The sequence below is a fragment of the Schistosoma mansoni genome, chromosome 6 (genome assembly GCF_000237925.1).
Source record: "Schistosoma mansoni strain Puerto Rico chromosome 6, complete genome".
NCBI lineage: Eukaryota > Metazoa > Platyhelminthes > Trematoda > Strigeidida > Schistosomatidae > Schistosoma > Schistosoma mansoni.
The window spans coordinates 2,551,132-2,563,147 of NC_031500.1; the positions used below are offsets into that span (position 1 = coordinate 2,551,132).

At 38.4% G+C, this 12,016-nt stretch overlaps 1 protein-coding gene across 1 annotated transcript in view; it reads right to left on the bottom strand.

Annotated features, from left to right (window-relative positions):
* The window catches only part of Smp_123180 (nedd-4-like E3 ubiquitin-protein ligase), a gene marked incomplete at its 5' end in the record, with an annotated part of 63,577 nt that extends 60,232 nt beyond the window's left edge, over positions 1 to 3,345 (bottom strand). Inside the window, 2 exons of the mRNA XM_018797942.1 lie at positions 1,094 to 1,417; positions 3,297 to 3,345. Of these exons, the coding sequence (XP_018652933.1) occupies positions 1,094 to 1,417; positions 3,297 to 3,345 (373 nt within the window). The remainder of the gene's footprint in view (positions 1 to 1,093; positions 1,418 to 3,296) is intronic.
* Positions 3,346 to 12,016: the final 8,671 nt, after the last annotated feature.

Here is a 12,016-nt window from a genome sequence, read left to right on the forward strand (position 1 = left end):
ACATCATCCGTACAAACTTCGGGTAGAAGTTTGTGCTGATGATGTCGTTCAGAAGGACGATGAAAGCTCCACGACCAAACTATCCAGCTCAGAGAACAAACCTACATCAATATTTCGGCATTTAAAATTGAATATTTCCACTAAATAAAATTGTACATCTGTTTAATAGTAAATAATTTAGCAATTACAATCGGCATACTGAAATCAAAGTTCCAGTGTAAAGAATCAATAGGTAAAACAAAATAATGATTGTAAATGTGATTTAAGCATAAAATGATCAAAGTTTTCACAATGAGTTGTTTTTTCAGTTCATCTAACAGTCTATTGCAAAGATATATATCTCAACAACCGATATAATTGGGTGAATAGTGTTGAAATATAACTTACGAAACCATCAAACTGAGGTGTATTATACTGGTCGTTCGGATTTTCCCATTGATGTTTAGGACCGCAATTGATCCATCCTGTATGGATTACCTCGATATTACCTCTAAGTTACAAGCATTTTAAGCAGATATGGATGGTGGCTATAAGTGGAATCCAGGATATGTGTTTCATCCTATTAGGGCTGAATGTACCTCCATCCCAAAGTTGATGTTTACTACGGAACTCAAACTTAGTACAGTTTGCTTCAAACGCCATCACATTTTCTACTTAACTACTGAGCTAATATAGCCACTAGATTATCATATTAAGAATTATCATTTAAATTTTTATTGTTCAAACTCGTCCGCTAAATGTGTCTGCATCTTAGGGTTGACGTCCACTTCGGGATCCAAACTGAGTACGACTTGCATTAAACGCTATAAAAACTTAAGACGCAATGGTCATATGGAGGCGATCCGCAAAATATGCGTACATGTGCAAACTAAGATGAATTAAAATTAAGTCAAAATATCAACAATGGGAAAACTTAAAAACTATTACAAATTGGTTGGCGGCAGTTCAGCAAACTGAGTTTCTGAAACCAGAAATTACTAATTATACACTACTAAGTAGTTGTTTGAATATCATGCATATACAACACAAAGAAAATAAGAAATGAGGATGATAGACACCGATGATAATGACTAGGGGGAGCAGTTGGACTTACATTGATTTCCATTGGTAGCTGCAACACTGCGAACAGTAAATCGACCATAGCCAACTTCAATACCTTCATCACGTTTACTATCACGTACAGAAAGACGAAATTCTATAATACTATCAACATCAGCTTTGAAATTGACAATTTGATCAAAATAAGGACGTGGACCACGTACAATAGGAGTTATATAGAATGGAATAGAATTTATAGCTGGTATAGTAGATGATCCTGGTGGTAGAACTTCAGCAGTAAAATTAAATTTACACTTGTTTAGTTGTATTCTAGCCAATGAATTCCAATCCAATGATTGATCAAAATGTGCACGTTTAACTGAAACAAGTTATATGTCATTAAAATAAAAACTGGTTCGGAAAAAAATTAAAAAAATCAACGTACATCAAAAGTTACAGCATCGATTATAACAAATATGACATTGGTTCATTACTAAACTGTGTGACCTCAATGGTTCCATAGAGAGGGAAGTATCAGTGTCCACTTGAAAACTTTAGATACACATTTCGCTTATTGACGAGTGTCAGTTAGGTCGAAAGAAGGCTAGGTGTCCTGCTGTCTTTCCAACAATCTAAATGAAAACTAGCAGTTATACACACAAATGCAGATCTGGCTGTTAAAGGGATAATTTATTTATTTATTTAAACACATACATATTGGTACAAAGGGGCACTAAATACATATGCGCCACACGGGGTAAAGGAGAAAAGGATAATGTAACAACTGGATAACGGTAGTAGCAATTCACTTGTACGTTAGTACGAATAATACTGATGAGTATTTATATCAAATACTTGTTTGATGAAAATCTCGTATAAGCCTAACTGTAAATTGTACTTTTTTGATTTGTTAATTATTGTTACATCATTTGACGATCGATAACTAACAGAGTTAATTAACTATGAATAAGTTACTCACTTCTTGTAACGAAAAAGCCGACCTACTTATCTATCTATTGGAATTTATAAATTGTGATACATTATAATTATGGTACTTTACGTGAATTAAAAATCGGAGAAGCTCATATGGAATAGATAAATAATGGTTAGTAGTAGAACAATGAGTGTTCCATCCTATCGGGAACTCAGGTTAAACCAAGATTCTAGTGTTGATGTTCAAATTGGGAATGTTAGTCATAATATGTCTATCATAAATTGTGTATGAAAACTGGCTATACTGGGGCACAGGATGCATGTATGTGGACAAAGACTGAGCATGACTGTCCTGTAGATCAACAACGGGACAACTCAAACCCTTACACTAATAACGACGTAATAATTAAACATTCAATATGGGATTGTGGAAATTATTGAACTTCATAGAAATCATGAACTAATATAAGTTAGACCACCAGTGTGAGGTAAGTTCAACTGAAAACTTAATCTCATTGAATGAAAGTCTAATGACAATGAACAATAGTTCAAGTTACTCCATCTATAGAAAGTGGTTCTATTTCTAAACGCGTAACAATCTGAATATATATATATATATATATATATAACGTCCATGACACATCACTGATTGATATGCGACGACCAAATATCAACTGATCACTGATTGTGGTTGGGTAAACCACAAAATCCCAAAAATTTTGGGTTGTTATTTTGAACCAAGTTGAGTCAAAAGTAATTTACATTGAAAAGATGAATTTATAGTGTCAGCTGCTATGTCATTAGAGTTAGAGACTACTTTTATCAGTGTATCTGTGGTCTGCCGTTACTTATGCCAGTCTGTAGAACAATTGGCAGTAACTATCTTAGTCCCAGTGCAAATCTGAGCATTTAAAATTAAAAGCACTCTACTCCATGCCTTGTATTCTTTGGTCTTAATCGCTTTTTTCAAACGAGACGAATCAGATATATATATATATATATATATATATATATATATATATCAAATGTCACGTCTATAAGAGAACTTCCAGAGCGATGGTACAATCCCATTTGCTATTCTATACTTCACGTGAGGTAAGCTGATTCATATAGGTTTAAAAATTTGAACTAACTCTCTAGATATTTGGATATAAACCATAGTTGAAGTGTGTGCTAATGATATTACCCGGTTGCCCCAAATGAAATAGGTGGGATAGAGCTAGAACCTGGGAACTAGTGGTTGAAAGTCGGATGCCTTAACCACCAAGCCAACAGTCCACATAGAAGTGCATAGTATATGTGCAAAAATGGTACTTGAGACCTACCCACAAGTTTAACTTGAACTTCAGAAAGACTTCCCCTCTCAGATGACATCTAAAAGAAAAATTATGAAAAGTAAATTATTCTGTTAGATATGATGAAAAACCCGTTAATGTCTAACTTGTGTATCACTATGCAAATACGAGAAATGGCTTCAGACCTGATCGTGGCTGCGTCGACCACATATTCACCATTCGTCAGATCATAGAACACAAGCATGCTTATCGGCGTCCGACAATGGTTTTTCTCAACTTAAAAGCAGTATTTCACTCTGTAGACCAAGAGGTTCTGTGGCAGTATCAGTCATTGAAAGGCATACCTCAGAAGTACATAAACCTTATGAAGGTTCTTTACTCGAACACAAGTCGAGTCAGCGCTTATGGAGATGATGAGGCTGTAAAACTTCATCGACTGAGATTATTAAGCTACGTGTTACGTATCCCTGAACACCGATTACCACGACGAGCAATGTTAACTAGTGTTGGAGACGGATAGAAGTTAGGGTGGGCTAAACCAAGACGTGACATTAGTCCACGAAGTCACTAACATCTGGTCTGAGCCATGTTGGTAGATACAAACCACTTGGTTGGGGTCCGCGCGACTATCCCAACCAATGGTTGGAGATTCTGGGTGACATGGCTCAGAATCGGTCACAATGGAGTAGGCATATACACTCTTTGTCTTCCCTTAAACTGTGAGATTGAAATTACTCCATACCTTTCTTTTTACGAACTAATTTTCTCCCCCTGTATCACATCCTACTATGAAATCTTTCTTAGACATTAATACCATCGAGGTAACTGCTTCTATGAATTTGGTGTTCATCTTGTTATGCTAATGAGGTATGGCAACTTGGAGTGATGCATATGTGTGCCTGGTCCCACGTTGCAGCTGACTGACTGACGTTACACACTTGCAATGGGTTTTGAAACAATTAATGCTCGTGCAGACGGACATCAATTAGCGGTCAAACACCATGATATATCCCCGCTTATATTAATGCATGTGGAGAACTGTGGACATACATTCGACTAGGAAAATGTTGAGATCTCGGATAGAGGAAATTCTAAAAACAACAGAGAACTTTTAGAAGTTTGGCACTCACCAACCTGATCTACAAATCTCTACCATCTCAAAATCACGGTAAACAATCCTAACGGGGATCATTTGGTGGCATCGACTTTAGTGATTATTCTTCTTAGGCTCTGACCCAACCAAAAGTGTCGGAGAAGAGCCTTCACAAAGTTTTTGTTCTCCTTTCACATACTTTTCAATTACATTGTCACAGAAACTCAGTCAATGTAGTCGAAGGTTGCCTCAAGGTCAAGAAATACAGATATAGTCGTGCATTGGCAGGTAGGTCTGTTCCAAAATTTTATTAAAGGTAAATATTTGGTTCGTGTATCCATGTTCGGGTCCAAAAGCATTCCGGTTTTCCTGAGTTTTATGTTCACAAACCCTATTTTAAGAAAATCTTCTAGCCGTCATTAGCAAAACTAACTTCTTTCTAGTCACAAGAAAACTCCCATCCTTTCTTAAAAACAGATAATTGACGATCAAAACCAGTCAGGTGAGATTAGGTCCGGTTTCCAGACCATGGCTAGTATTTCACTGGTGACACTACAATTTATGGGCGACCTTTGAGCGACGTTAAAGTGGCATTGGGAATGTCTACCTACTTACTAGGGATAAATGAGACTTATAAACCTATGTGAGGAATAAGGATGGTTAGGAATTAGATGGTTTCGTCCATAAATTATAATCTCACCGTTTCAATTAGTTCGGCTACTAAGACTAATATCCTCAAAAACCTGTAGATTTCGCCTATCAGGAACCACCAATTTCTCTGGGTTTAGATTAACCTTAGACTCTTCAAATTCATTAAGAATCGACGGGAAGTTGCATGTCAAACGATGTCTATGCCTAAAGTTAGTGGTTGCTAAAAATAAAAAGTTGTTCGAGCATATTTGTACCAGGTGATCATAAGTGTCTATTCGCTGAGTTGGGACACCCTGAGACTCACTTGAATGTTATTCAGTTTGATTTAGACTACTTGAGCATTAAAATTAGATGCTACGATCACTACGTCTGACGATTTATGCCCCTCAAGGTTAGAAGGCATTCCGTAGAGTTTATCTCTTCATCCAAACTGCAGTCAGTGGGTATGTAGACTGAGCTAATGTCCTGAACCTTCATCTTTCCGAGTTCTTACTGTCCTGTTTAGTCGACAGCATACAAGCGACTGTCTTTTGGAAGCTGGAATCCAGTCCAGAAGGGCTTGTTCCGCTTTCGAACCTAACGCTATATCTACGCTAGCAAGTTCGGCAGAAGTAGGAGTTAAGACCCCAGATAAACGAGTGAATCTTACTGGTTTTCCATATTAACTAGGCTTGGTCAAGTAAATGACCGCAATTAGATTCTGTATCCAGGTTTCAGAGATGCAGTGTATATCAATGGATCGAGATTCTAGTGTGTTAGCTAATAAAGTCTGTTGTCCAATTTGATGTAAGGTTTAAATACTTAAAGCCCTAACTTTTAGTTTAGAGCGCGGTTTCGGGAAACTAGGAACGACACTGTGAAGTTGGGTCGTCCGTGGTGGAGGTACGTTTCGGATAGAGAGGAAGTCACAAAAGTTGATAGTAAGGAGGGGAGAAATAATAGGAAATGAGGAATTCGGTCGTGAACGAAGTGGTTTAGATTACTGTTACGGCTATGTAGGTGGTTATCTCTTCCTGGTTGCCAAAAAAGTGGGAGGACACTTCTTCACATACTTAGGGCGAAAACTGGATTATTAGTGGCGTCAGCAATCTGGCAGCATAACTGTTGAGTAAAAGGACAGCTACTTGAAGTCAATCACACAGGATCTTTTTGTGAGTAGTTGTTGATAATTTGAGTTTCCGTATGTTTAAGGCCATACAGGCGGAAAAGGTAATCCATTGGACAAATTGAGGTTTACTGTTTTTAGGGTCGACTTTTTCTGCCCCATTCCTTTCGTTGTTGGATAAGAGTATTGTTAGTGATGCTGGGTCAAACACCCTACTATTGCCTTACCCTAACACAGTGGGTATCATGGCCACATCTTTGGACATCAATTTTACTGCTTTTATTTTTACTGTTTCCCAAGCTACCTTCGTAGGATAGTAGAATTTATAGAAACAAGTGTTCCAGTCATTATAACTCTTGAGTCACCAACTACCAATATTACGTCAAGGTAGCGATTATAGACGGGAAAAATGAGCTACTATCCGAACATGGAAAAAGCCAGTCACTTATCAGGCTTTTGCAACGTAGTAAATGGAGTTGAAATGTTTCAAATTTGTCCTGACATTGTGAGTGACCACACAAGGATCCTGTATGCTTGTTTCTGAGACAGAACATACATCAATGGTACAAGATTCTAAGGTTTTAGCTAGGGTGGGCTGCTAGCCGATTTGACATAGGGTGCGTACGTTGAAGTAGTGATTTGTCTCACACTAAACTTTTTGATACTTTCTAAGGTCTCAGACACTATCAACTACTGAGTTATTGCTAAACCTCAAAAGTTACCACCATTTTACCAATATTTGTGATCCATGTGCAAACAGATACGAAAGTGACTTTTGTGTAATCACTACACAGACAAACCTCAATACAATCAATTATCGAGTAAGTCACATTGAAAACATTGTGAAACCAGCCTACACCAATTGATTGACACCAAAAAACACAGAATGAACGCCTTACTTCTACGTAATAGGCTAAGACAATAAATAAATAAAAAGGACAAAATCAAAGGATGAAAGGAGAGGTTGTTTGAAAGATAGAAAATTAGTCCGTCTCAATCACTGAATTTCATGTTTTGGAATTCAGCTGCCTTATATACATCAGCCAAGAAGCTAAATAAGCGAAAGTTAATTTTGCATTGGGACAATATGGTAAGACTTAACGACATTGTGATAATAATAATCGCTCACTATACGAACCATCAAAGATCTAATTTTGCAACAACACATTGCCTCAGATTTAAAGTCCCCCAAAATCAAAAGCAACTGAAATCCAATAAGCTTTTCTAGTTACGAAAAATATTGCCTAAAGTACTGAAAATTAGGTAATACTCGGTAGAAAGTTCTGAAGGTCTTTGACGAAAGGCTACCGTCACACTAATAGAGGCAACTCCTGTGTCTTGAGATGAAACAGATACCGTTTTGAATTGTAGGGATATTTTACCAACTTCCTTGAGAATACGATTATGGAATGATGGAGTTTGCCACGCTTATATGTTACGGAATTCCGTATTTTATTTTCCAACGTAAGAAACAGACAAACCCCATCACACCAATCTCTTTAAATCATGATTATGAACGGTGAGGAACGTACCTTACACATTGGAGTATTATTTGTGAACAACTTAAGTACAAATAATGCCGGTGGTGCAGAAATCTATGGACGACATTCAAGGGATCCCAAAGTGACCCTTAGAAGCTCCAACGACTTTATAAGTTTACGATAAATTTGGAACTATTTTTGAGTGAGGAATTAGAGTTGGGGCTTTTGTCACCAACTGATACAAACCATATTGCCATTTAGTTATATGCATGTAATTCCGCACAACTTACTACTTAATGGGAAACTCTAGCTGCTGTTTCCGAGATCTAGGAATATTTGCTGTCGACAATCTCCGTATTCCTACACAGTTTAATTAATCGGCACGTAATATATGACAACAAATAGATTTCACTAAAAACTGTGCAAAGGGTCTAAGTAGTAGAATTACTAGTTTTCGCATTATTCAAAACATCATGCTATGTATCTAATCAGGTTGGTAGTGAAGCAAAATAAGCCGAAAAGTAGACGACTACCTCTTAAATGTTTGAACTCAGTTAAATCCCTTAAGGCCCAGATAAAAGTTGAAAACTTCCAAAAGATTTAAAACACTACCTAAATCAAAAGCCCACCATTTCCAAAGTTCAACCTCCATCACATACAACATTTAGTACCGTAACCGTCAACCGGTAAATACTTTCTCAATTACTCTTTCTAGAAGACTAATTTGAATGAACTTTTCGTGAATTAAGAAACGTTTTTCGATTTTCACGGTCTTTAAATAGAGTTTTTTTTGACAAGATGTGTTCTCCAAGACTAGCTGTTGTCACGTTACAGAGTTTTTTGGTTAGTCATATTTAGTGTAAAAGATTTGAAACATTAACAGTCTCAGGTGGATGCTTTTTGCCTTCAAGTGCTCTAAATGGTTGTGGACGGAATAGAGGAAGCTTTCGCTTAAGGGGCTTCCGTGTCTACTAGCAGTGGATCACCAATACCTCCACTCAGGAACCTAGGTATATTAACGATAATAGAGGAAAATAAGAAATTGGAAAAACATAGTGAGATGTTATCCTTGGTCCTCAAGAACAGGTCAAGTTTCCTCTTAAAGGACTACTGCAAAGTCGTTCGGACTAGCTCAGTCGGCAGGGAATTCCAGCATTTGACAACTCTTAAGAAGCAGAAGTTGTGTCTACTGTAGGGTCAGTGAAATGTCACTGAATATCGAACAGATCATCGATGCCTGTCAAGGTCAAGGATAGTCAACGCGCATCAATCAATCATACGCCATGGACTGGCCCACGCGGCAGTGGTTGTACTTTCACTTGTATCTACCCTAACTACTATATTCTTGTAATAACGTCCTTTGTGTTGTACAGTCTTCAGAGCATCTATGGTCCCTTGATACGTCGATAGGGTAATCCACGTAAGGTGCTGGTCGCGAAGGGTAACTTCGAAGTTAGCTTATGCGTTACACCGTCCCTATCTAACTCGAGTAGGCCTCTAATCATTGCGACATAGACCATCAACGCTGATGTTCTACACTACAGTCCGTTCCGCTATGTTTTGTCTCCAGTTTCTGTGTGTTACCCCTCAGGTCTGTATTGGGACTAAGCTTAAGAAGGTGTTTAGGGGATGAACAGAAGCGTTAAGGTTACTGTAAACCATAAGTCGCATATTCTCTAACGGGTAAAGATTAAGTGATTGAAGGAGATCTTCATAAGGTTTGAGTTTGAGTCCTCGAACTGATTTCGTGGCTCACCGTTGGATACGTTCCAGAGTGTCCTTATCCTTTTGAAGAGAGAGGGAAATACTGTGTTCCCGTACTCTAAATGGGGATGAATAAAGCTGTTAAAGATTATGTGGAAATTTCTTTTTTCAAACTGGCCGTAAATGCGCTTCAGTGTTGCCAGTGCGAGGTTTGCTCGAAAGGTCTTTTTGTCACAGTTAAAGTAGGACTTAAAGTTGTTGGGTGCCAACACTCCTAAATATTTTTCGACCTGAGATACTTCTAGAGAGGAGTTTCCGAAGTTGTAACTGTAGTCTGCAACATGTCGCAGATGGACTACTTTACACTTTGAAGTGTTAAACGTAAGTTCGTTGTCGTCTGCCCAACTATGAAGTCGAGTCAGATCCTCCTGAAGTGCCAGTATATCCTTTTGGTTGCGCATCTTTCTCTAAGGTTTCACGTCATCATTAAAAGCAATAAGTCAGGCGATACCTGTTGTGGAAGATCATTTATATCGATCTAGAAGAGAAGAGGTCCTAGTAATGAGCCCTAGGGCCCCCCTAGGACAAAGTGAAGCTAACCCTGACCTTAAAATGTCGACATTTTAGATATGAGGTGAGCCAGTCAATTAAAGGCGATTTCATACCTAATCGTTTGAGCTTACTGATAAGACATATATGATTTACTCTATGATAAGCTTTTGAGAAATCAAGGTAAATGATCTCAACCTTCCCCCTGCGATCAAGGATGCTTTTCCATCTTTCCACTGCAGTCAGCAGGTAGGTTATTCAAGAGTGACCCTTCCTGAAACCATGCTGTCGAGGTGAAAAGAAGTTTAAGAATAATAAGTAGTCGTGTATACCATCGCACATCAGGGACTCCATAATTTTTGAGGGTATAGAAGAAAGGGGCACCGGTCAGCAACTTGAGGGTTCATTGCGTTGACCTCTTTTGAAAATTGGTATGGTGTGAGCCAGCTAAAAAGTTTCCGGTAGTTTGCCTCGACTTAGCGAGTGTGAGAACATCGCGCTAAGCGGTGTTACCAGGATTAAGGCTGCTTCCCTCAGTATAGCAGAATGAACCATACACGAACAAGTGTCTTCTCCTAAGTGCTGCAGTTTCCGAGACACCAAGCCAGCGCTCAGGTTCATTCCTGAAAGTTCTGTGCAGTTGCGGATGAAGCTTCCACCAGTATAGTTGATGTGGGTCGGTATTGTCCAGCCAGCATCACCGTCTTTATTGGTAGGGCCATTAGGACCTAGAAGTTGGGAGACTCCAGTTTTGGCTTGTCGAATAGAAGCTACGTGATGGAATAAGCTTTTCGGTTTGGAGACAAATTTATCGATAAGCTTGGTCTGGTACTGAAGCCTGTTTTCTAGTATTGCCTTTGTGCATATGTTCCTTATATGTTTGTATTGCCTGTACGCGCCGTTGTTATCAGTTCGTTTGCATCCTGCCCAATAGTGCCTTTTGCAGCTTAACCAACGAAGAGTGAGGTTCTTAATGTTTTTAGGTTGCTTGTAGATTTTGGGGACCGTTTGAGGAACTGACTGCTTTGCAGCACATAAGATCGTGTGCAGTAAGAAATCCCAATTAGCATCCACGTCGAATTGAGGGCGAACATGCTAAACCACCTATTGTGGATAGTCCTATGAAGCTGACACATTTAACTGTTTGAACTTTCAGCCCCTGTTGTTGGTGGGATATCTTAGCACAGTTTTACTGGCAAAACTGTAGGCCATAACGGCGTGATAGCTTTTCTTCAGGTGAGCCAGAACTGAAAGGTTGTCGACTAGGAATTCTTCGTTTGTAAATAACGAGTCAGAGAGCGACAGTATTTGACAGTTTCCCCAACGAGTTGCCTGAGGCTTACTAAAGTTGCTTGTATATGAGAGATAAAACAATGGGTTATGTAAAACACCTTAGCGCAAGAAGCTAGCTGGTGAAATAGCGGCTTGCGTCCACCAGTTTTTCGTTATCTCAACCAGAGATAAGTATTTATTTGATGTGCACGGGTATCCCCAGCTGTTTAGTTCCAATGGAAGACCTTTCCAGAAAACGCTTATGACATATCATACTCCAATGAAATACGAGTCCTACACTAGATTTCAGATATGGTGATTCACACTGGTCCAGCATAGACGAGGCGACATAAAAAGGCTTCTTATGTAATGCATATGGGTATAAGCTACTGGTTTGAAGTCTATATTTTTACTGAATATATGGTTTTGAATGTCAGACCATTTTTAACTTTCGGAACTGAATGGTAATTGTCTAACTTGTTAGCCTATTAGGTGACAGTTGAACAACCACAAATCGCAACTACTGGGAGGACATAAATGAACCATATGAGGAACGAAAATAAATATTTATTGAGTGAATGAAGATAATAACGTTTCCCATGGCATTGATTCATATATTTACCATTTTGATAGCAGAACACGATCGCCGTCTACGTAATGACTTGGCATATAAAAGTTATCTTTATTGGCCCATGTAAAATACGGCCAAGCAAGAATGTTCAGTTGTTAGGAAAGTACTTATCTTTTAAATCACATCACTGCATCTCAGTATTCCAAAACACGTTTTACATGATAAACTCACCCGAATTTTGGGTTTATAGTATCCATTCTTGAATGCATTATTATGAAACAATGGAAATGCTAATAGTATATATTCCTTGATTAACTTTGAATA